This window comes from Urtica dioica, chromosome 12 (assembly GCF_054948205.1).
Source record: "Urtica dioica subsp. dioica isolate 48M chromosome 12, U.dioica_male_clone48M_v1_H2, whole genome shotgun sequence".
Classification (NCBI taxonomy): Eukaryota; Viridiplantae; Streptophyta; class Magnoliopsida; order Rosales; family Urticaceae; genus Urtica; species Urtica dioica.
The window spans coordinates 18,742,612-18,767,006 of NC_142767.1; the positions used below are offsets into that span (position 1 = coordinate 18,742,612).

The 24,395-nt window shown below is 41.2% G+C and overlaps 5 protein-coding genes across 6 annotated transcripts; 2 read left to right on the forward strand and 3 right to left on the reverse strand.

Moving 5' to 3' along the window:
* Nucleotides 1–1,074: 1,074 nt before the first annotated feature.
* On the reverse strand, nt 1,075–1,881 carry LOC149379905 (uncharacterized). Its single transcript, XM_089603681.1, has 2 exons — nt 1,429–1,881; nt 1,075–1,323 (listed from the first exon to the last, which is right to left on the reverse strand). The coding sequence occupies exons 1-2, from the start codon at nt 1,699–1,701 to the stop codon at nt 1,153–1,155; spliced, it is 444 nt and encodes a 147-aa protein (XP_089459807.1). The 5' UTR covers nt 1,702–1,881; the 3' UTR covers nt 1,075–1,152.
* Nucleotides 1,882–2,096: 215 nt separating this feature from the next.
* On the reverse strand, nt 2,097–4,751 carry LOC149379906 (PLAC8 family protein). The gene is made up of 5 exons (XM_089604333.1): nt 4,588–4,751; nt 4,128–4,278; nt 3,888–4,002; nt 3,546–3,814; nt 2,097–2,465 (listed from the first exon to the last, which is right to left on the reverse strand). Exons 2-5 carry the CDS (start codon nt 4,236–4,238, stop codon nt 2,274–2,276), a joined length of 687 nt encoding a protein of 228 aa, XP_089460459.1. The 5' UTR covers nt 4,239–4,278; nt 4,588–4,751; the 3' UTR covers nt 2,097–2,273.
* Nucleotides 4,752–12,905: 8,154 nt separating this feature from the next.
* Nucleotides 12,906–13,882, reverse strand: PEX11B (peroxin 11B). The gene has a single exon (XM_089603429.1). It carries the CDS (start codon nt 13,688–13,690, stop codon nt 13,004–13,006), a length of 687 nt encoding a protein of 228 aa, XP_089459555.1. The 5' UTR covers nt 13,691–13,882; the 3' UTR covers nt 12,906–13,003.
* Nucleotides 13,883–15,187: 1,305 nt separating this feature from the next.
* Nucleotides 15,188–18,685, forward strand: LOC149379908 (LUC7 N terminus domain-containing protein). Of its 2 annotated transcripts, XR_016294083.1 has the most exons (8): nt 15,188–15,461; nt 15,613–15,741; nt 15,853–15,892; nt 16,458–16,533; nt 16,882–17,082; nt 17,561–17,773; nt 17,886–18,290; nt 18,403–18,685. XR_016294083.1 is itself a non-coding variant. In XM_089602463.1 (7 exons), the coding sequence occupies exons 1-7, from the start codon at nt 15,419–15,421 to the stop codon at nt 18,234–18,236; spliced, it is 1,053 nt and encodes a 350-aa protein (XP_089458589.1). In that variant the 5' UTR covers nt 15,188–15,418; the 3' UTR covers nt 18,237–18,685. The 2 variants fall into 2 exon arrangements, 1 of the variants encoding a protein (XP_089458589.1); XM_089602463.1 differs by having other exon boundaries at nt 17,886–18,685.
* Nucleotides 18,686–18,935: 250 nt separating this feature from the next.
* On the forward strand, nt 18,936–24,343 carry LOC149379909 (Tetratricopeptide repeat (TPR)-like superfamily protein). Its single transcript, XM_089602462.1, has 4 exons — nt 18,936–19,134; nt 20,424–20,903; nt 21,064–23,766; nt 23,894–24,343. Exon 3 carries the CDS (start codon nt 21,219–21,221, stop codon nt 23,595–23,597), a length of 2,379 nt encoding a protein of 792 aa, XP_089458588.1. The 5' UTR covers nt 18,936–19,134; nt 20,424–20,903; nt 21,064–21,218; the 3' UTR covers nt 23,598–23,766; nt 23,894–24,343.
* Nucleotides 24,344–24,395: the final 52 nt, after the last annotated feature.

Sequence of the window (24,395 nt, forward strand, 5' to 3'; positions counted from 1 at the left end):
TTTTTGGGCTTTTTCGGGGACTGATCCGTTGAACTTTTGATGTGAAATTGCAACTCGCAAAAAATCTAATGTTTTCGGCTTTCCGAAAAGGACCGATAATAATAATTACTAAGGAATATCTTATTGGATAAATTACTAAGGAATACTAAAATAAACAGCCAAATTTTGATTTTATCCTCTAAATAATAATAAATCAAAAGGACTTATTTGAAAAAATGGAAAATATCCGGTGATAAATCTTTTGGACGAGAAAGAGAGCTGCTTCCGAATAATACTTTAGTCGACTTTAGTAATTAATTATAGTATTGGTCAAAAATATCATCAAGAAAGCTCATCAATTTAATGTATCCCGAAAAACTAATCAAGAACACAAACTACGTTTCTTGACAATATTAATAATAATAAACTAATGGTGATTAGTATGCAAAAATAACCATATAATTCCCTTTTAAGCTGTTTACTTGTTTTTACTTGTTTGCTTTGTTAACTATTTGGATCCGAGCAGAGGCTTGAGAATCTCCCAGAAGCTGAAACAGGACGAGAAGAGATTCAAGAGCCTCGTCCTCCTTCTGGTTCTCGGCGACTCGATCTCCGCCATGGCTCGTCTCACGCCTTCAAACAAGTCCTCTCTGTACATGAGATCTCCGGTGCCTTGGAGATCCTCTGTTCCATAGAACAGAGATGAATTTGCTCTGTACGGAATCCATATCGCCTTTTGCCGCTCCAAACGCACCTCATCGCTCCTCTTCTCGTCCATGAACACTTCTTCTTCTTTGATTTGACGACGATCAAGCTTTTTGTTGTTGTTTGATTAATGTAGTTCTGGTTGAGTACTTGTATTTGTTGTATATATGTGAATATAAAAGTCTATATGCATGTATACTCCTATTAGGATTTGATTTCAATATATTTAATAATTCTTCATCTTTTATAAATCTAACTGAGTTCGAACCTGAATATATTGAATCCGAGATATGCGTGGTAATACAAATCAGATAATATAAATAAAATAAAATAAATGAAACTTAAAATAAAATAATAAAAAGCTCTCTTTTAAGATTTTAAGAGAGGATATACAAAATTACACATATACTAGAGTAAATATCTGATAAGTAATATCGGAGAAAGGAGTAAAAAAAAAATGGTAACTTTCTAGCGAAGGCGAGGCGTGGCTTTGACAGGACGAACCTGAGTCTTGAAGAGAAGAAAACTTAGGTTATCAATGGAGAAGTAAACGAAGCCACCGCTCGAGTGAATCACGAACGATCCGAAACTCTTTCCCACTATGCAATGCCACGCCGGTCCGTACACCGCGTCGAACTCCTGATTCGTGAAGAAGAAAAGAAGAAGAAAAAAATAATAATTTTTTATTTTTTTTATTTTTGGCGAAGAAAGAAAGAAAAGAAAAGAAACTGATGAGTGACTGACTTTCTTGAGAGAGAGAGCCAGGTGAGTTGGGTTGACTTTCGGTTTGACTTTGTCGTTTTCGCTGTTGTTATTGTTGTCGTTTTTGTCGAGGAGTGCTCTGGCGCAGCGGAAAGCACGCTCCTGCAAAGCCGCCGGCATATCGGCCGATCTCAGCCGTACGTTCAGATCGACGGCCACGATTTCCGGCGACGGAGACGGCACCGATCTTCTGATGATGAGTCCTCTTTTTGCTCTCGCCGCTTCCTCTGTTTTCACCTCTCTTTTTCCCTCCATCGGAATGAGTGAGCGAGTGAGTGAGTGAGTGAGAGTTTAGTTTACTTGATTTGAGTGAAATATTTCCATACTTTGACCAGTGTTTTTGACTGTCTGTAAGCTATCGATTTTGGGCCGTTGGATTAGTTTCCTTCAAAGTGCGTTGGAGGGTTGGTATACGTGTGGGGTTCAGCGATGGAACTGATCACGTGAACACGCACAGAACCAAAGAAATTATTTTTTGCCCATGTTTCGCTACGGGAATTCAAAAATCCTCACTAGACTTAAATAATGCATGACATGAAATTGAAGGACTCTTTATTTTTTAGCAGCTGATTAAATGAATTTATCATGAGATGTTCTCTGCGGTGTGACATTGCGCCGTTTTGGTGTTAATTGAAGAAGACACCAAAAAAAAAAAAAAAATGAAGATGGTCTAGTCTTTTCTTGTCTTTTATACCCAAACAAAAAGGTAATCTCACAGAAACAGTCATACTTTTAAGAGTAAATAATAATTATGTTTAGATTGGGTCCATCTGTGATCCAAAATTATAGTTCTCTACAACCGTAAAGCCGAGTGATTCTCGAGATTCCTACAATGACTGCATTTCCACGACGGCGCGGTGGCCGTCCTCGGGACTCATTTGCTGACGTGGCGGAGGGTGTACGATGGTCATTGGCACCGCTGAGTTGTCGGAGAGACGGCCCTTCATCTCGCGGTGCTCTTGACACAGAGCGCACCAGTGGCAACAGCAGTGCACCAAGCACGGGTCGCAAGGCGAGTTCTGCGCTCAAACGAACAAAGTGTAACGATCAGAGTCAAAACATTAGAGATTTGCTTCATTGATTACACTGGTAGTGTCACTTTCTCCCATGAATTTTGGGTAACCAGTCTAAAACAGTCAGGATATGTTGAATATCATATCAATTTCGTGGTACGAGCTGAATTTTCACATTAATACGATACTGACATTCGAGAGGTCCGTGCTCGGATGGGAATTTTTTTTTTCTTCTATAACTTCTCGTACAATTTTCCTGTCTTTTCCCTCTCTTAATCTCCCTTAATTATAGGCTGGCTAGCTAGCTTATCCTATTTTATTTTTAACCCTTAAATTAACTCATATATACCCTCAAAACCCCAGTCCTAACATATAGTATTATTGAATTTTTAACTTGAAAATAAAATAAAAATAGAACATCTCGAAACAACTAGAACTGTTTTTTTTTAACAATAGAGTCCGGCTGAGCACACGGAGCCCTAACACTTCGACGCCCATAGTTTTTGTCTATGGGAAATCGAACCAGGGACTGCGATTCTAAATCACATATCACAATGTTCACCCTTTAATTGACGACATTTCATACACGACAGCAAAATCCAAAAACCGACCACGTAATTCAGCCAAAACCCCTAAACCTAATAAAATATTCAGCTAAAAATTTAACACAAGGACTAAACTGCTACGATTTCTTACTTCTATGGACCGTTGGATGATTTTTTTATGGGTTCATTAGGTACATAGCCATATTTACAGTTTCACATTGCTATATAACTAATGTCTCGTAAATCTTAGGTAAATAGCCACGTCCTTGTATTTACACGTGTAAATTGACGTAAATACCCCACCTTTTTTATTTCAATGCAAGGGCAAATTATGAATGCCACGTCATCTTTATGGTTATTTACCAAAGATTTACGATATGTTGGCTATATATAGCAATTCTAAACGTTTTAGTTGGCTACTTACATAATTTTTTGTTATTTTTTTAGGGTGCAAATCGACAGTCAGTTTACATATTCAAAAGAAGAACTAGTTACGAATGCCAAAAGAAAAAAAAAAAAAACAAAACAAATCGGAACCCACCTCTAGATGGTACTTCTTCTGCAGCATTTGCCGGGTAAGTCCGGTGTAAATCCCACACATCCACCACGCAAACAACAGACCTTCGCAGATCAAGAACGATGTCTTTGGGTCGATTCCGTGGGCGAGAGCGGTCACCGCCGCCACAGCCATCCCTCCTTCCACGAACACAGCGTGACAAACACACGCCCTCGTCCACGAAGCATCGTCGTCCCTCAGGGTTTCCACGTTTCGACCGAACAGTACACAAGGGCAAAATAGTCCCGACAAGCCTGCGAAAGAAAGAAAGAAAAAAAAAGGTGAATCAACTCAAAATTGTGTCTCTAGCGTCGATCCGCGACTTACAGCTATCTCTGTCTTCGGAGCAGCCAAAGATCCCGGTCGTCCATGGCTCGTCGGCGATCGGCTCGAAGCTTTCTGGCAGAGTCTGCCCACACTCGTTGCACCTGCAAACGTTCAACTATCGATTTTTTCGGACATTCATTAGATGAAAAATGACATGACTCGGTATTTCAATTCAGAAACCAGATTGATTGATCAACTAACGAGTGAGAGAGAGAGAGAGAGAGAGATCAGTCAACCAACCTGTGGAACGTCAACGGGCTGATTAAGCTCGCCGGGCTTGATTTCTTCTAGAGGCGCTTGATCTTTAGTCAGCTTCACATAACGTGAATTTCCGGTCCCATCTTCCATCATATCTCACTCCACCGGGATTCTCCGACTGTTCGCCGACAAACTGCCGATAAAAAAAAAAGACATTGATTTAAGTTTTACAATCTGAAATTTTCTAATAAAGCCCCTCCTAAACCCGACTGGACTCAAGAGCCTGTACAGATTCCCAAATTTCAGTTTTTCTTCCCCAATCTGAAATCTTCTCAATCCATTTGTTTTGCTTAATTTCTAATCAGATCACACGAGAAATAAAATAAGAACTAAATTAAGAAGTCAAAGATACCATTCTGAGTCCTAAATCCTGATCCTTAAAGTCTTAAACATATCCGTAAAATAAAATAATAATAATAAAAATTAATAATCGGAGACTTACGACGAGCAGCAGATCGGATAAAGTAGAGTGAACGAGTGAGGAGATTCAGTTCAGATCGAGTTCTTGAGGGTGTGAAGAAAGGTCTCTCGAGGTCGTCCCTTCGAGCGTTTTTGGGGGATTCGGTTGGTTTTAGATTTGTTTCCACATTTGGTTTGAAACCTTGAATATAAGGTAATTAAAATCTAAACCCACCATTTGAGGGTAATTACATTAAAGATTTATTACATATAGATTTTTACATAGAAAAACATAGGTGTTTGAACTTTGAATATACTCTGGAGTCTGGATGAATAAATAAGACAAATTCGAAACTAAAAAACAAACGTAAATTGTCTGATATAATTGTAACTGATTATGGGGGCGCTGTGATTTTTTAGCATAAAAAAAGAAAAATTACCTAATTTGTCACCAATTTCATAACATTTTCCCACTTTTCACCAAAAGGCTAATTTTTCCCAAAATATCACCATTATGTCAACAATGTTGACATCTACATCTAATAGTGAAGAGCAAACATAGATGTCAACATTGTTGACATAGATGGTGACATTTTGAGAAAAATTAACATTTGGGTGGAAAGTAAGAAAATGTTATAAAATTGGTGGCAAATTAAGCAATTTCTCTAAAACAAATTATAAAATTTTGATGTAGTCAGTGTTTAAAAACGTTATAAAAAATAGCCACATGGTCTAAACTGACACATACATTTAATTTAAATACCCTTAAACTAATCCCACTCTAATAAACTAAATAAAATCGTAAATAAATTTTAAAAATCTACAATTAATGATGATAAAAAAAAAACTAGTATTATATATGAAATATAAAATGATTTTCTGGAATCCTAATATTATCAAGTCGCTGATTTCTTTCCAAATTAATAGAACTTAGTTATTCATGAGTATTTAATCTATTGTGTTTTAATTGTGAAAATAAAATTGAGCAATAATTAGAAATACTTTTGTACGTTGAAATTTTTTTGCAACAGTATAAAAAACGCACAAGTCTATTTCCAAATATTTTCAATTAACACTACAACAAATACAGTTTTTCGGTGCGGATGACTTTTGGGTGCGACTTTTCGCACCTAAAAGTCGCACCCAAAACTACTTTCGGGTGCGACTTTTTGCACCAAAAAATCACTAAAGTCGCACAAAAATTTTCGCTGATTTTTTTAAATTTGGGTGCGAAAAGTCGCACCCAAAAGTTTATTATACCTTTGGGTGCGACAAAGTCGCACCCAAAAGTCCAAAACATTTGGTCTAAAAATTTAGCGGGACGTTGTTCCCTCTTATTTGTTTGTTTTTTTTTAGGGATTCCCTCTTATTTGTTTTCACCAAAGAATCGGGAAAGGAAAAAAGAAAGAAGAAAAGAGAAGAAGAGAGAAAGGGAAAGAGAGAGACCGAGAGAATGAGAGAGAGAGAGAGAGCCGAGAGAAGAGTATCGGCCGATGGAGACCGAGAGACCGAGAGAGAGGAAGAGAGCGAGGGAGTGAGCCCGCGGAGGAAGAGCGAGGCCGACAGCCACTGAGACCGGGCCACTGGACGCGCGCGCGGGCTGAGAAGAAGCGAGCGCCGCCGCGAGCCGCTGAGCGCGCCGCCCACGAGGAGACGCCGGAGAGCGAGAGAAGTAACGTCCGGGAGTTGATTTCGCGAGCAAGGTAATGAGATTTCATTCTCAGCCAAGAATTTCGAAAGTTAGGGTTGAGAGTTTGATGGGTTTTCCAATCTGCTTTATTCTATGTATTTCATTAAATTGATGATAACCCATAGTAACATATTAACATTTGTTTTTAATTTTGATGCATAGTCTTCATGGTTCACCTTTATATCTCAAAAATCATGGTTTGAATAATGAGCATATAGAAGCTAATCGTTTTAGTTTGAGAACATGCGGTAGTCCTATTAACACTCACAATGAAACGAATAGTTGTGCTCTTCTTTGCCAAGACTGAATCTGGTTTTTGTTTGGCAGCTTCTATTTGCTCGGGACTCATTCCAGAAGACCAAGGCGGCGAAGGAGCACGTCATCGCGGGGTGGGCTCCAAAGGTCCACCCATAAAATTGCTCTAGTATTTTGGGTTTCTAAGGACCTTATTGGTTCTACTATTATGATAAGCAAGAGATATGGCTGAGAGAGACCCTTAATAACAATGCTACATATTACCAATAGAGAAGCTATATGGTAGAGTATGATCACATCTATCATATATGGAAACTAGATGATGTGAAAAAATATGTTTTTATTTAGACGGTGATATCTAGCAATTTCTATTTATGGCCTTTAACAGCTTGCACTAATTATAGACGGTGATATGTGTATTATGGACCATTTAGGTATAATTTTTATTTTTCAATTAAGCAATTCAATATAACAAGTTTCATTCAGCCTTTTATTTTTAATTGCTTATAACAGGTTTCATTAAATTAAATCAAGTAATGTCATTTAATTGCATTTTATTTTATAAATAAATTAAAAATCAAAGTCACTTTCAAATCAGATGACAACTAAATCACAGTTAACAATTACATTTTTCAAAGATTTAAAGTCACTTTATAATAGAGCGACGTCTAAAGTACTATTTTTTTTTTCCCCAAAACTGACTATCGGGTGCGACTTTGTCGCACCCAATGCTCTTTTACCCGCCTTTTCCACGGATTTTGGTGACATTTTAGGTGCGACTTTAGGTGCGGAAAGTCGCACCTAAATGTCGCACCCGAAAGTCAAGACTTTTAGGTGCGAACTTTCGGGTGCGGAAATGTCGCACCCAAAGTCGCACCTAAAGATATCTTTGGGTGCGAAAATTGACTTTTGGGTGCGAAAAAAGTCGCACCCAAAGGTCTATTTTGTACTAGTGTAATTCCAAAAATACAATAGTAGGAAAAAAAAAGATACCATAACTTTTTCTCCAATGAGATCTCGGCCAACACTGATGGAGACTTACACAACGAACAAAAGGCGACGACGAGCTCGATTCAATCACCAAAAGACAGAACTTATTTGAGAGTCGGAAAGTTGTTCACGCCCGTTTGTTGTCTTGGCGGCGATGGAGGGCCAATTGGTCAAGTTGTTCCTTCGTCAAGAACAATGGCTCAAAGAGGTCGTGGTTGAACGATTGCTACATCGCAACTAGTGTTCAAGATCTCTTGGGTTTCTCTGTTTTTCTTTTTCTTTTCGAGTAAAAATGTTGGTTATTTTCTTCGCTCTATGATTTTATCAGAAAGAAAAACTAACAATTTTTTGAGATATGGAAAGGGAAGAGAGAAGCGGAGCGGAAGATTGATCACGTCGGCATTTTGGCTACTACGACAACGGCGGCCGGAGATTCAGGTTTGTATGGGATATGATTTGTATTTTGTTCATCGATCAGCGGAGATTATTGTAAATTTACGTTAATAGATTATTGGTCTTCATGTTTTATGAATAGTTAGATTACAAAATTAATCAAGGATTGACTTTGTTTTTGCAAAATCAACGTTTATTAATGACTACTTTGCAACAATATATTTACTATTATTATTGTTTCACTCTAAAAAAAATGTGTTACACAGATGGGTGCAATCAAACTGAAAATTTCAAAAATTAAGAGTAAAGTGGGAAACTATAAGAGATCTCATATACATCCATAACATGAAATAACATTTTGTGACGCGATTTTGTATATAGTGACGAGAAGTCAACATAAAGACAAGAAGAACATATGTAATGTGTCTTAAATGGCCAAGACTAAGAAAGTTTACCCAATCAAATCACTAATATCTCATACGTATTAGATATTGATCCCCCCATGCAATGTCACATTAAATTGTATATCTCTATATATATCGCAATATTGCATGGTATATTAGTCGGAAGTCAACCAAATATTGAGACATCAAAGGAGAGAATATTGGATACGTATTCATTCTACTTTCCACTTCCATATTGATCATAAATTTCGACCGTCATTTTCATATCCTACACAATTCTATATATATCATTTATACACATACACAACTCGTATTCGTCTCACATTTCTGAAAATGTACTATTAGTTTTTCTCTCAAACTCAAAGAACACCAAGTACAAAAATGTCAAAAAGCGTGAAGTTGAACGCGTTACTGGCTCTGATGTTCATGGCTTTGTTTATGTCACCAACAACATCTTATTCTTCAAATCCTAGTTCTTCGTCGTCCCGTAAATCAACGACAACGTACACATCCAATCATCACGACTACATATTGCCGATCGAAGCCAAGCCCAAAAGGACGACCAAGCCTTCAAAGAAGATAGGCAAGAAGATCAAGAAGCTCTTTGGCTCCGTGAACACACTATTCTCTTCGAAAAGTTCTTGGACTAGTACTACCACTTCTTCATCTACGAGTAGTAGTGTTGATAGTTATCGTGCCTCGACCGAGAAAAGATCGGTTCGGTTCAATCCGGTCTGTGTAGTCGTCGGCGAGGACTCACGTGTCCTCGCTCACTTGCCTCTCGAGCGAGACGGAGCGAGAGTTTCGGTGCAAGTCACCGACGAGAAAAGCAACTTGGAGTTTCGAAGACATTACGTACAGATTCAAAAAGACTTATTTCGCCGGATTGACGATGATGATCATTATATTGATCTTTTCGAGCTCCCACTCAAGGAATTAATTTAGAGCAACGTCAATTGTGAAGGTGTTTAGTTGTTTAGCCGTTTATATACTTTATTCATTGTGTTTTGTTATATTTCATTCCGATTTTGTTTAAAACCTATGCCTTAATAGGCGGTGTTCATTTAAATTATTTTTTCTTAATAAAATAAAAATAATATGTCATGTTTAATATTTAGAAGACCAAATAGCGTGAACGACAGTAATGTTTAAAGTGGCATGCAAGTCCTATTTTTTTTTTTCTTTTTAATATGCACCAAACAAAATGACTTATTACAATTGCTCATTGTAAATACTTGTAAAAATTAAATAACTAGCTTAGACATTAGTAAAGCTATGGATTGAGCCGGGCCGGCCCGACCCACAAAACCATAGGGCCAACCCGAAACCTCTAAAAATAGAGAGTCGGGCCGGTTACCTATGGGCAGCCCGGCTCAATTAACGGCTCTACTTATTACTATTGAAACGGTGATAAAGAGAAAAACGTACAATCACTTGTAATCGAAATCGAAGAAAAATCAGAAATTTGCGAAAGTAGTCTCTTGTTATTGTTAACAATAATTAACACATATTAACTAACGATTTAACAATTATAAATTTGAAACAATAAAAAAATCAAGGCATATTAACGATAGTTAACACAAATTAACTAACTATTCAAAAGCTAAAAAGTCTGAAACCATAAAAAATCAAGAGTATTACGTTTTTTTTTTTTAAGCAAGTCTGAGACTTTTCATTAAAGCTTATCAGCCAATATGGTGTCCCAAATGTGGCTTTGGAGTTGAAATTTAAAGCATATTTGGCAAGGGTATGAGCTGCCAAGTTACAGATTCTAGGAATGTAAACCACATAAAAAGAAGAGAAACTGGAGGCTGCTGTAGAAACGTCGGTGAGGGCACGGCCGATCTCGGTCGTCGGAAGGGAAGAGGCGCGAAGCAGCGTCGTGATGGACTGGCAGTCTGTTTGGACGATGAGGTCTGTTAGGCCGAGGTGGTTGGCTGTGATGACTCCGGCTTTGATGGCGAGAGCTTCGACGAGGGCAGGGCTGGAACCTGGGTTGGCCGGGGCAATGAAGGAGCCGCGGACCGAGCCGTCAGCTGACCGGAAGATCCCGAGGCCATAGCGGCGGCCATTGGCGGAGAAGGCGGCGTCCGTGGAAAGGGCAGTGACTGACGGTCCCGGCGGAGGCCAGCGGGAAGGCTGAGGCAGACGGGGGGGGGGGGGGGGGGGATCTTGGCTGCGTCGGTGATGGCGTTGACCCAGTGGTCATCGAGAAGGCCGAGAGCGGTGTTGATGGTGTCCTCCGATGAGGAAACGTTTTTGCCGTGGGCTTCCGCATTCCGGCGACTCCAAGATGACCATGCCAACATTGCAAAGATGTCAAACTTGTCATCGGCAATGAGGTCTCGAACCCGGGACAAGAATCCAACAATGTCGCCGTAAAAGGAAGACTTTATCCTTGACCACCAGCCTATTTTTTTCCACAAGGGCTTACTTGTCGGGCAGCCCCATATGGCGTGGTAAGAAGTTTTAGTCTCACTCGTGCACCGGAAGCATCTCGTGTCAATGTCCATGCCACGGGTGACGAGGTTCCGGCTCGTGGGGATCCAATTCCTACATAGTTTCCATAAGAAAAAACAAACCTCGGGGGGGACACGGGTCCGCCAAAGGGTAGTCCACCAAAGTCTTGTAACGTGAGTCGAGGAGGCTTCCGGGGGTTGGAAAGAGTCCGCAATAACCTAATATCCGCTTTTGGCAGTGTATTCGCCGTCTTTGGAAAGAGTCGAGGAGGCGTGGCGGGACTCCGAAGCATCAAGGAAAGAGGAGTTCGGGAAATAACTCGCTTTAAGGACCCGCGAGGCAAGCGAGGAAGGGTTCCAGATTGTTCTCCACCCGGTCTTGGCTAGAAGGGACTTGTTGGTCCAGTCTAAGTTACGGAACCCGATACCTCCTTGAGACTTCCACATACATAACTTGTCCCATCGTCCCAATGAGTCCTCTTTTTTTCTTCGTCGGAGCCCCACCAAAAATTAGCCGAGAGCTTGTGTAAGTCGTCAATAAGACTTTTAGGGAGCTTGAAACAATGCATCACGTAGCTAGGTATTGCTTGGATAATAGCCTTGATGATGATTTCTTTCCCGGCCGCTGAGAAAAAGGTGCATTTCCAACCTTTGACCTTGTTCCACACTCGGTCCCGAATGAATCGAAAAACTTCCGCTTTGCTACGACCATAGGAGAGAGGGAGACCAAGGTATTTGTCATGGTCTTCGGTGATGTTGGCTCCGATGGCGCGAGCCACTAGGTTGCCAAGGTTAGCTTTGACCGATTTCCCAAAGCTAATCTCGGATTTCTCGAAGTTGATAAGTTGGCCGGATGCCCGGGCATAAGAATCGAGGCACTCTCGGACCTCTCTACCCTTCCTTTCCGTGGCCCGGAAAAAAATAAAGCTATCGTTGGCGAAAAAGAGATGGGAGACTTGAAGGCCGTGGTACCCAAAGCGGAGGCCGTGAATAGAATCCGACGATTCGGCCCGGCGAAACAAGGCGGAGAGACCCTCGGAGCAAATAAGGAACGGGGAAGGAGGGTCACCTTGGCAAAGGCCCCGACCCGGGGTGATGTTTCCCTTCACTTCTCCATTAAGGATAAAGGAGTAGTGAACAGAGCGCACAAATCTCATGACGAGTTCTACCAATTCCTTGGCATATCTGAGCCTCCCCATGCACGCTTCTATGAAATCCCATTTCACACGATCAAAAGCCTTGGACATGTCGAGTTTGAGGCTACCGCATTTACCGTTGCCAAAACGACCCATCTTCATGGTGTGGGCACCCTCGATCCCGATAATGACGTTGTCGAAGATTTGGCGGTTGCCTACGAAGGTGCTTTGGTTCTCGGAGATGACACCCTCCAAAGTGCATTTGATGCGAGATGAGATGCATTTGGAGATGACTTTGTAGATCACGTTGCAAAGACTTATGGGCCTAAAGTCTTGCGTTTTCATCGGATGTTTGACCTTGGGGATCAAGGCGATGAGAGTTTCGTTGAGGGGGCCGAGATTCCTCTTGTGGTTGAGGATGTTGAGGAAAATCTTGGTAATACTCTCTCCTACGATGTCCCAAAACTTGTGGAAGAAGAGGCCGGAGAACCCGTCTTTCCCGGGGGCCTTGTTGGGGTCGATGTTGAAGAAGGCCGCTCGGACCTCTTCTCTAGTAAACTCCGAGGTGAGCCAAAGATTCGTCTCCTTCGAGATGCAAGAGTCTAGGCAATTGGTAACACGAGCAATATTTCTCGAAGAGGGGTTAGTCGACGAGAAAATATTGACAAAGTAGTTTGAGATAACACCTTCCACACCCACCAGGTCTTCAGTCCATCGGTTGTCCTCGTCGTAGAGGCCTACGATTTTGTTCTTTTTCCGTCTATGAGAGGCTTTCCGGTGAAAGAATTTGGTGTTACGGTCGCCTTCTCGGAGCCAAGCCACCCTACTTCGTTGTCTCCAATAAGACTCCTCTTTGGCTAGAAGAGAGTTGAGGGCAATCTCCTCTCGCCTCCAATCAGAGTATTACGTTAATTACTAAAATATTCTCTCTCACACACAGTGGATCCCACTCTCTCTCTCTCTCTCATATGGTCCTCCTGATAGCCGATGATAATATTCTCTCTATCCATCAATTACGACAAGAAGAACCCAGGGAAAAAAATATAGCAGTATTGATTTTGTAACTCCAAAGTATATCATATCATACAATTTAAAACCTGAAAAATTAAAGTCCTTTACAGAAGCAAGCTAGCTAGGAAGGCCAGTTTCTATACCAGCCAGCCCAAGCCGAGACCAAGCCGGAGATCCCAAGCGTGAGAACGTGATTACAAAACCGATTCGGCTCTATCTCCGCCATCGCGATTATCAAGTCCGCCACGTTCGCCGCCACCGCCATCATCCTCATCACTCTCTCCGCCCTTATCTTCCCGATCACCTTTTCCTCGTCGCCGTCGCCATCTTTTCCCCGGAGAAGAAGAAGCTTCCTCTCGGCGGCGATTCCCTGTCCGATCAGAATCGCGTCGGCGACGACGAAGAAGCAGTACCCGAACGCCTCGCCGAAGGCGGAGACGAAGGAGGCCGGGCGGGCGACGGAGGCGGCGACGGCGCCGGCGCGTGAGAGCCATAGCGCGTGGTCGAAGAGGAAGTAGACCATCTCGCCGCCGGAGGCGAGGACGGAGAGGAGGCGCAGGGTCGGAGTGGGGCCCGGGGATCGGCGGAGGGCGTTGAAGCCCGTGAGAGATCGGCCGAGCCGGAAGGCTTTTCGGGACAGACCCGAGGCGGTCTCGCAGCTCTTGGCGTGGCTCGCGGCTCGGCTCAGCCCCCGGGAATCGAGCCGCCAGTGGAGGAGCTTCGAGACGTACTGGAAGGTCTTCACGAGCTTGTCGATCCCGTCGCGCTTCGCCAGGAAGATTACCAGCTTGTCCACCGAGTCGTTCATGCTTGGTTAGGACTTAGGAGTCAACAAAAAGTGAAAAGAGAGCCACAAAGTTATGATATGAGTATGAGACTCTATCATAGAGAGAGATAAAAGTTGTGTTGTGCTTGTATTGTGTGTGTTTGTGGTTGGATTGGACATTGGTGAGCCTGTTAAAAACGACCACCACAAACAAACTGAGAGAGAGTTTTGTTTTCTCTCCAATAAGCTTTTTGTCTGTTGCTTACTATTAATATTATTATTATTTTATTTTATGTATAAGTAGAATGGACAATTAGGTTAAGCTCACCCCGTTTAAAAAATACTCAAAAGTTTTTTTGCTAAAAAAAATAGACCATTAATCAGAAAATTAATTAACTAAAATAAATTTATTCAATTTACTTCATGTCTGGTGTACTATTTTTTTAAAAATAAAATTAAACTTTAACTAGAATTAAAAAAAAAAGTTAGAGAAATGACTAGTTACAATAAATTTTTATAAATAAAAATCCTTAAAATAATTTTTTTTCAAACATGTTATAATAAATTAAAATATAACTTAATGATAATTCATATGTTTGTCACTAATTTAGATAATTTTTACTATCATTGAAATGTGTAATTAATGCGTTTTCAACATTATTGATAATTTATGTACTAATAAAATTTTATACTGTATGCTTATCTAAAACTAAAATAATATATTTTATGAGTTTACATTTATTTTTTTGAGAGTGTAAAAAAATATTTTAAATATAGACATAAAATACACAAATTAATTACATGTGAGTAAAAAGTGTTAAAAATAAAGTTTGTATAATGAGATAAAATGCGGTTTAATTTGGCATAAACAATAGAGCGAAAAAACGGTATAATAAACGTAGATTCATTAACTATGCTAGGGAAACTCATAAAATGACATTAAACATTTTTTTTAAAAGTGATACATTTCATGGCCTCGTAGTCGTACCACTCGTTTATATATGATTAAACATCGTTATAAAAAAATATGTATATGATTAAATATTGAATTTTGGTAGTAATTTGGTAATAGGGAATAAAAAAATTGTAAAAACAACATTAATTGTACCACTGTGTGCAAGTCCCAGCCCCAGCCCCAAAATAAAACGACAAGAAAGTACATAAAATGATAAACGACAACGATTCCCAGGTAATTATGGTAAACGACAACGATTCCCAGGATAACGATGGTAAACGACAAGAAAGTGTTGATGATGGTAAACGACAACGATTACCCGCGATAACGATGGCAAACGACAAGAAATTATAGAAGATGTTAAACGACAACGATTCCCAAGATAACGATGGTAAACGACAAGAAAGTATAGAAGATGGTAAACGACAACGATTCCCAGGATAACGATGATAAACGACAAGATATTATAGAAGACTGTAAACGACAAGAAATTATAGAAGATGGAAAACGACAAGTATAGAAGATGGTAAACGACAACAACTCCCAGGGTAACGAACAGCGCAGAAACAGCAAAAAGGGGACAAATTTTCTTGCTCTGATGTCTCTCTCTCGAGAGGTAAAAGGTCTCACTGATTCAGACCAAACCCTAGGAAAGGCCTAAAGAAAAAACGAAAAAAAAAATTAAAAAAAAAATTAAAAAAAAAAATCAAACCGCCTCACATCAAACCCCCTCACTGATTCCTCATTTTTCTTATCCGAAAGCCGATCCTCTGTATCATTGTTCAAACCCTAAATTGTTTATTCATTATTTAACAATGGACGCTCAGAGAGCTCTCCTTGACGAACTCATGGGTTCAGGTATGGCCAATCAAACTTGCAGAACATTTTCTTTTGTCGTGTGGGTCGCGATTCGTGAAAATTTGGGTAATTCATATTTTTGATTCGATAAATTCTCGTGTACCTTGTATTTGTTCGTAATTTTTTTTTGGGCTGGTTGCGGTGCAAATAGCTCGGAATTTGACCGACGAAGAGAGAAAAGGTTTCAAAGAAGTGACTTGGGACGATAAGGAGGTTTGTGGAGCGTATATGGTTCGTTTCTGCCCCCATGATCTCTTTGTCAATACTCGAAGCGATTTGGGTGAGCTTTGTCCATAAATTTGTTAATTTTCCCTCGTTAACTAGGAGTTTACGAATCGTTAATTGGTTTTGTGTGCAAGCTTTCTCTGACATTATGCTCGTTGTTCCTCAGGACCGTGCCCGAGAATACACGATCAGAAGTTGAAAGAAAGGTGATTGGGTTTGTGTGTTTTAGAGCATAAAAAGCTTCATGTTTGTGTGTTTTTGGAGACTGTGGAAAAAATACAACTGCTTTTTTGTTTTGCTTGGTCTCTATTGTTTTGTTCGATATTTATGTAGTTTATACTTAAAGGGAACAGTTATCTGTCTAAGTCATCTGTAACGTTCTCAAACGAATCTTGACGTTCATAATCTAGTATACTTCTTGCTTGGTAGAAGATTTGGGAGAAGTTCATTGATTGAAGATTCTTGCATAGATGCCTGAATTACTTGCTAACCTTGTGCACATATGGAAACAAAAAATTAACCGTATTTTTGCTAATTTAGGTGGCCATGATTCAGTTCTCCATGCTTATAAGTGGTAACTTGTCTTTTTTTTTTTGGTTGTCCAAAGTTTTAAACTAGTACCTCATTTGAAAGAGCAATGTATACTTTCCTTTATCCTCAAGAACTTTTATGCCCTCTGGACCATAATCCAACTGCGACACAATTTAAATTTTATTTTTTTCCATTTCGTAGCATTCCTATCTCACAGTTTTCTAACTTTTGATATTTTAGCTTCGAGAAGTCTCCGAGACACGATGCATTTGTACCCAGATTTGAAGCCGATCTTTTTCAGTTCTGTGAGAAATTGGTAAAGGACCACCTTTTTCTTTTATGGGTCCATTAGGTGTATAACCATATTTACACTTTGAGATTGCTGTTTAGCCAACGTTTGGTAAATAGCCACATCCACGTATTTACACGCTTAAATTGAAGTAATACCCCACCCTTTTATTTCGATGAAATGGCAAACAAGGAATGCCACGTCATGTTTGTGGCTATTTGCCAAGCATTTACCAAACTTTGGCTACATAGCAATCCCAAACGTCTAAGTTGGATAATTAGCTAAATTTTTGTTCTTTTATTGGTATATATCTTACTGGTTTTTAAATTTTACTTATGTGTGTTGCTGATACTTGGGGTGTAATGTGATTTACAGGTGATGGATTTGGACCGAAGAGTAAGGCGTGGACGAGAACGCCTTGCTCAAGAGGTAGAACCCCCTCCTCCACCTCCATTGTCGACAGAGAAAGCCGAGCAGTTATCAGTGCTCGAGGAAAAGATTAAGAATTTGCTGGAACAAGTTGAAGCCCTCGGCGAAGCTGGAAAAGTGGATGAAGCTGAGGCGCTCATGCGAATGGTAAGATACTTGACAGAGCCTAAAAGTCTTATTCCATGTTAGGAACCTGTAAAATACAGAGGAAGCAAAATTAATAAATCCCTTGCGCTCTCCTTTTCTTGCCTGTAATCGAGGAAAAAAATGAGGGAGAATGTGTGAATAAAATATGGATTTCATTTTCCTCACGCCTGTGAAATCCATGGGCGTGTGTGAGGTTTCATTCGTCACGCCCCTGATTTTTTCTTTCTCTCCTTTCCAGCTCCCCTAGTCTTTTTTCTCTAAATTTGCTAAATACATCCGAACAAGAGCAGGAAAACAGTAAATAATATACTTTTTTGACCCCTCTAAACTGCCAATCACAATAAAAGAATTTTCCCTGCATTTTTCTTCCCAAAACCTGTGTCCCAAAGGTGTAAAATGAGACGCTATTTCAATCTTTCAATGTACTGAAGGAATTATGTATGAAAGCTCTTTCTTTATCCTCGTTTTTTTTTTGCAGGTGGACACTCTCAACGCGGAGAAGACAGCATTGACCCAGCTTCCCCCGGTCGATAAAGTATTGATGCTTGTTCAAGAGAAGAAAATGGCACTCTGCGAGATTTGCGGCTCTTTTCTCGTTGCTAACGACGCCGTCGAGAGGACTCAGTCTCACGTCACCGGAAAGCAGCACATTGGTTACGGCATGGTCCGAGATTTCATTGCCGAATACAAGGTCATTATTCTCTATGTCCCCCCCTAAAGTACGAGTATTAAATGTGATTTAATTTTATTTTTAATCTCCATTCTAATAAACACAATCTTCGTTTTTTTTTTTTCTTTTTCAGGAATCGAAAGAGAAAGCAAGGGAGGAGGAACGATTAGCCCGGGAAAAAGAAGCGGAAGAGCGAAAGAAGCAGAGGGAGAACGAACTTGACGGAAGAAGGAGAAGAAGCGTTTCCGGCGACAGAGACAGGCATCACGACCGAGATAGGGGTCGGGAACGGGACAGGTATCGAGACCGAGACTCCCGGGAGAGGAATAGGGATTGGAACGGAAATCGAGGCAGTCGTGACGGAGGAAGAAATGCGAATTGGCGATCAAGAAACGGCCGAGACATGCACCGCGACCGGAGCCGGTCACGCTCCCCAGTCAGGCACGGGAGCAAGAGGGCTTCTAGAAGCCCGGCTCACCCATGATAGAAAAGAAAAAAAAAATTCTAGATATATGTCTGGGCTTTGATAATTTACGAGGTAGATCTTTTTGAATCTCTAAAGCTTTTTATTGAAATGAAGAACTTAGTCGGTCTTGAACCTAAGAGTTTACCGTCGTCACGGGTTAAACTTTTTGTCTCCTATTCCACAGCCGTTGACAATATATCATCTCCGTTTCATCAAATATTGTTAAAGAGAAGGTTGAGAGGTAGGTACTGTTTTAACCTATGTGTTGCCATATTGTTTTGAAGTCAATTCCTTTTACCCTTTAAATGCGTTTCCTCCGAGAACTTGTTTTCAGAGTCTCACGTTCCAAATTTTGGGTGGATGCGTTTTTACAACGGCCGAAGATATAATGGGTTTGTTTCATTTATTGAGGTAACATGTAAAACTCACTCTTGTTGTGATTGCTGAATACAATTTTTCATTAGTCACGGATTTGGTACCTGGTATTATTTGTTCCAATCCTATTTGCAATGAAAATGGTGTCCGAGGCCTTGGCCATTATTACGCTGTTTGGTATCGAATTATAAAGCGCAAATTTATTCGGAAAAATCCGAGCTCTGCAAATAATGTCCAGTGACACGTCAAGTACTGGTGGTACGAGTTGGCTATTGGACGACTTTAATCAGAAGGTAAATCTTTTTCCTTTAGGAGTAACAAAAACTTTAATTCATAAACAAGCGCCGGGAAAACACCGAGACTCAGAATTACAGAGCCGAAGTTATCGGAATCAGGTTACTGGAGGTAAATCTTAATTATCAGCTGTTTCTTATAACCCTTGTAAGTTTGGACTTTGGAGTAGTGGCTGGAAATCCTGAATAACTCCGTGGCCAAGAGTATCTCCAAGGCTTCATCAAGGAAATGGATGGTTTTGTGCAGGGTAACCATTTTTTTTTTTTTTTACCAATTTGACTGGACGATAATGATTGGAAATAGATGTCAACATTGATAGACCTGCTTTGATTAGCATAAATTGAAGTATAACTAAATAATAATGCTTTGGTCTTGTGATAATGATCGAAATAAAAACAAAAAAACATTTCAAGGCTGTCGTTACTTTCAATTTTGACACGATCTAGTTTTCAAGTCATGCCTTGGATGACATGGACATGACATATATAGTGCTTATATATATCGTCAATAAATATTTATAAAAAATAAACTCTAAAATATTTAAAAATAATGAAAGAAAAAATAGTTATAGCTGTGTCCATTTTGATAACTTCAAGTGTTTAGTTTTGAATGATAAAATTAGTAATAGTCTGACATTCAAAATTAAATTAATTTGAAGGCCATAGTTAAAATGTGATAAATTTTTCATTGTAAGTGGTAGTTCAGTCCTTGCTCCCAAGCGTGGAATGGAATATAACTAAGAGAAATTTTTATTTATTTTTGTTTAAACAGATACTAGTGCGAGTATTCATATGCTTTTTTTTTTTTATATAAAAAAAAGTCAGCATGATCGAGTAATTAGCACTTGGTTAACTCATAATTTTACCCCTTGCATGGATACAAGGAAATAATATACCATAATTCTCACGTACTTTGGCATTGCTTGTGTTTTTGAAATAATTGTCCTCGAAATTCTTAGAAAGGAAAAAGTGTTGGTCAAAAGTTGATAAATGTTTGGTAAACTGATTTAGTGTTTGAAATTTTTGATACATAAATATATAAAAACTACAAAATTTAATACGTCTCTCTGAATTTTTTTCTTCTCAATATAATAAAAATAAAAACCATAATTATCAAATAAAAGAGAACAACATTTTTTTTTAATATTTTAATATAAAGTTATAAACCTATTCAAAGAAAAATACATAATATAACTCATTTTTTTTTGTAATATTTTATTGAATCATGGTATTAGGAATGATGGCCCAAACTAATTTATGAATGAATTATTTTGGCAAATCAACAAACAAAAAGTCAATAAAAATATAGATAATGATAATTTTTTTAACAACCGTGACAATATTACTTTTACTATATCATTAAATTAATTAAGGTGCAAAAAAAAATAATCAAATGATAAATTTTAGACATAAAAAACAGTTTTACGAAGTATAGATGACTAATAAATAATGATATACTTGCTTGTTCTAAAAAAAAATATATACTTGTAAGAAATTAAGAATATGACTAATAATATACTTGTGAATTGTGATATAGAGTTGGTAACGCAAGCTACGGTCAGGCGCTCGCATAAAAACGACATAAAATCGTGTTTGACGAGAAGGGAAATGACAATAATACACGAGATAGTCAAGGGCGCTCACATAAAAACGACATAAAATCGTGTTTGACGACAATACACGAAGTAGTCAACGACAACCATTGCCAGGATAACAAAGAGAACATGTATTAAACTCGAGGAAAAAAATGGAGGGAAAAGTTTCTGTGCTCTGATCTCTCTCTCTCTCTCTCTCTCTCACCGATTCAGACCAAACCCTAAGAAAGGCCTTAAGAAAAACCCTCCTCATTACGCCATTGATTACCTAGCAAGTAGTAAATCCCTCTTAATTAGGTCATTTCCTCATCCACTTCCCCGAAAGCCGATCCTCTATTTCAATAATCAAACCCTAAATTATTTATTCATTATTTTAACAATGGACGCTCAGAGAGCTCTGCTCGACGAACTCATCGGCTTAGGTATTCCCAATCAAAATCCGATTCCTGTAGTTTTCGGTATTCTTAATATTTCTTTGATTCAATGAGCTTTCGTGTACCTTGTATTTTTTTGTAATTTTAACTCGACTTTTTTTTTTATTTTTTTATTTTTTTATCTTTGGGCTGGTTTCGTCGAAAATAGCTCGGAATTCGACCGACGAACAGAGTAAAGGTTTCAAAAAAGCGTCTTGGGACGATAAGAAGCTTTTTCAGGTGTTCCGAGTACTGTGATTTTTCCTATCCTGAAAATCGGAGCTATTTGAATTGAATAACCATCAAGGACTTCGTATCTGGAAAATGAGTAAGCTTTTCACATGCCCATTAGATAAGAGAGTGATGATCGGCCATGGGAGAGCTTCGCTGTCTGAAGTTTTGGTGGCGGCTTCGCTGACCAAAACCCTGTCCCGCTCCGGGACCCTCTTCCTCCCGGAAAAGCCATTCCCTCCTTTCTCCGACTCGATCCTCCTCCGAGTCCTCCGATCTGACTCACTCAAACCCTCGAAAAAGCTCGACTTTTTCCGGTGGTTCCGCGCCAACTCACCCGCCGCCCCGTCAGCAACCTCGTACTCCCTCATTCTCCGGACCCTAACCCTCTCCGGCTTCTCCTCTGAAGCCCTCTCTCTCCTCCGCCACGCTGGCACCGCCACCGCTGCCCCGTCACGCCCGGCCCTGCTCGCGCTCCTCCGCTCCTTCTCGCGCTCCGGCGACTTCCCCGCCGCCATCGAGACCCTCGAAGCCATGGAGGCTCTCGGGGTCTCTCTGGACTCCCGAGCCTACGGCCCCGTAATCACCGCCCTCGCGAAGAAGAATCGATTGCCTCTCGCCGTATCCGTAATCTCCAAGGTCCTCCACGACTGCCCCGACCCGCCCAACCCCGCCCATTGCCACGAGCTCCTCGTCGCTCTCGCAAAGTCGGAAATGAGGGAAGAGTTCAGAAGGGTCTTCGACGTGGTACGAGCTAAAGAAGGGTTTCGAACGGACGCTTATATTTACAACACCGCCATCGACGCTTTCGGGCGCTGGGGCGATCTCGGCGCCTGTATGAGGCTCTTCGAGGAGATGAAGGGCTCGGTGGGTCCGAATCTGTTCACTTACAACACGCTTCTCCGCGTCCTGTGCTTCCTCGGGAAAGTGAGCGACGCCGTGACGGTGTACGAGGAGCTCAAAGAGTCGGGTCACCGGCCCGACGAGTCGACGTACCGGATCCTCCTCCACGGCTGCTCGAGATCTTCCCAGATCGACGAGGCTGTGAGGGTTTTCGACGAGATGGAACGGAACGGGTTTCGCGCGAGCACCGTCGCGTACAATTCCCTCCTCTCGGGGCTTTTCAAGGCACGGAGGCTCGCCGACGCCTGTCGACTGTTCGAGAAGATGACCTGGCGCGGCGTTAGGGCGTCCGCGTGGACCCACAACATCGTGATCGACGGGCTGTTCAAGAACGGGCGTGCCGAGGCGGGTTACACGCTCTTCCTCGACCTCAAGAGCGACGAGAAAGGGCGGTGCGTTGACGGGGTCACGTACAGCATCGTCGTGCTCCGCCTCGTCAGGGAAGGCCTCGTTCCGATGGCTCTGAAGCTCGTGGAGGAGATGGAGGGAAGAGGGTTCGGCGTCGATCTCGTGACGATCACCGCTCTGGTTATAGGGCTGTACCGGCGCGGCCAGTGGGACCGCATCGACAAGCTCGTGAAGCACGTCAGGGACGGTAACTTGCTCACCAAGGTTCTAAGGTGGAAGTTCGACATGGAGGCCCTGATGAAGGCTCCGCAGAGCAAGGCCAAGGACTACACTCCGATGTTCCCGTCCAAAGGCGAACTCAGCGAGATCATGAGTCTGATACGATCCGCCGAGACCGCGATCCGCAAGGAACAACGAGAAAAAGAAGAAGAAGAAGGAGAAGATAAGAGTCGAGCAGAAGAGGACGTTTGGTCCACGTCTCTTCACATGGATAGATTGGCCGATCGGATCTTATCCTCCGACCCGTCGCCGCCGACTCATCGGTTCACTCTGGCGAGAGCGAAACGGGTCGGGGACGGATCTTTCGACGTCGACATGGTCAACACGTTCCTCTCCATATTGCTGGCGAAGGGAAAGCTGAGCCGGGCGTGCAAGCTGTTCGAGATCTTCAGCGACATGGGAGCCGAGCCCGGGACCTACACCTACAACTCGATGATGACTTCGTTCGTGAAGAGGGGTTACTTCGACGAGGCCTGGAACGTTCTCGACGCCATGGGAGAGAAGCTATGCCCGACCGACATCGCGACGTACAACCTGATAATCCAAGGGTTGGGAAAGCTCGGGCGTGCTGACCTGGCGAGCGCGGTGCTGGAGAGGCTGGTTGAGGAGAGAGGCGGGTTTCTCGACCTCGTGATGTACAACACGCTGATCAACGCTCTCGGAAAGGACGGTCGGTGCGGAGAGGCCGCGAGGCTGTTCGAGCAGATGAGAAGCGGCGGAATCGAGCCCGACGTTGTGACTTACAACACGCTCATCGAGGTCCACGCCAAGGCCGGGTTGCTCAACGAGGCTCACGGATTCTTGAAAATGATGGTCGACGAGGGGTGTTTCCCCAACCGTGTCACCGACACCATCTTGGATTTCCTCGTCAACGAGATTGAGAAACAGAAGAGCCAGAGAGCTTCGGGGGCTCAGAATAAGGACGACAAGTCTCAAGTATAAAATGTGGACTATTAGAGCTTACATGGTTTAGTTTGTGGAGAAAAGGTGTATGATTAGTTTGAAGGTGCTTCGACGAAGAGAGAAAATAAGGTTTCAAAGAAGTGACTTGGGACGATAAAGAGGTTTGCGGAGCGTACGTGGTTCGTTGTCAATGCTCGGAGCGATTTGGGTGAGTTTTGTGCATAATTTTGTTGACTTTCCCTCGATATCAATGAGTATCTGAATTGTGCATAACGGGTAAAGGACCACTATTTATTTTTATTTATAAATCTGATTTGTATAATTTACTGATACAGGTGATGGATTGGGGCAGAAGAGTAAGGCGAGAACGAGAAAGTCTTGCTCGAGAGGTAAAACCCGCTCCTCCGCCTCCATTGTCGACAGAGAAAGTCGAACAGTTATCAGTGCTGAATAACTTCCAAGTTTGAATTAGCGGCGGCAAATCTGGAATAGCTTGATAAAGAAGGTACGTCGGTGGCTAAGGGCATCTCGAAGGCTTATTATCAAGGAATGGATGGTTTTGTGCAGTGTAACAATTTTCCCCAGATAGATGCCAACATTGTTAGTTCTGCTTTAATTGGCAGTAAATGAATTATGAGTAAATATTGTATACGTTGCTCTCGTGATAATTTTTGGAAGGAAAAAAAAAACATTTTGGGGCTGTAACTACTTTCGAAGGCAAGTCATTGGCTCCTCTTTAAGCCGTTGTTTTGTATGACTGAAAAATCAATTTAATCAATTAAATAGCTCCATACACATTTTTCACCTTTGTGTCCGACTAAAAAATATCTCACAACC

What these genes read in the sequence shown, in the direction of transcription:
- LOC149379905 (XM_089603681.1), bottom strand. Translation starts at nt 1,701, where the DNA reads ATGGAGGGAAAAAGAGAGGTGAAAACAGAGGAAGCGGCGAGAGCAAAA. An exon ending in TGGCTCTCTCTCTCAAGAAA is followed by an intron (nt 1,324 to 1,428) that starts GTCAGTCACTCA and finishes TTCACGAATCAG; the next exon opens with GAGTTCGACGCGGTGTACGG.
- LOC149379909 (XM_089602462.1), top strand. Translation starts at nt 21,219, where the DNA reads ATGAGTAAGCTTTTCACATGCCCATTAGATAAGAGAGTGATGATCGGC.
- LOC149379906 (XM_089604333.1), bottom strand. Translation starts at nt 4,238, where the DNA reads ATGATGGAAGATGGGACCGGAAATTCACGTTATGTGAAGCTGACTAAA. An exon ending in AGCCCGTTGACGTTCCACAG is followed by an intron (nt 4,003 to 4,127) that starts GTTGGTTGACTG and finishes AAAAATCGATAG; the next exon opens with TTGAACGTTTGCAGGTGCAA. An exon ending in AGAAGAAGTACCATCTAGAG is followed by an intron (nt 2,466 to 3,545) that starts GTGGGTTCCGAT and finishes GTTTGAGCGCAG; the next exon opens with AACTCGCCTTGCGACCCGTG.
- LOC149379908 (XM_089602463.1), top strand. Translation starts at nt 15,419, where the DNA reads ATGGACGCTCAGAGAGCTCTCCTTGACGAACTCATGGGTTCAG. An exon ending in CAATACTCGAAGCGATTTGG is followed by an intron (nt 15,742 to 15,852) that starts GTGAGCTTTGTC and finishes GTTGTTCCTCAG; the next exon opens with GACCGTGCCCGAGAATACAC. An exon ending in ATTTCATTGCCGAATACAAG is followed by an intron (nt 17,774 to 17,885) that starts GTCATTATTCTC and finishes TTTCTTTTTCAG; the next exon opens with GAATCGAAAGAGAAAGCAAG.
- PEX11B (XM_089603429.1), bottom strand. Translation starts at nt 13,690, where the DNA reads ATGAACGACTCGGTGGACAAGCTGGTAATCTTCCTGGCGAAGCGCGAC.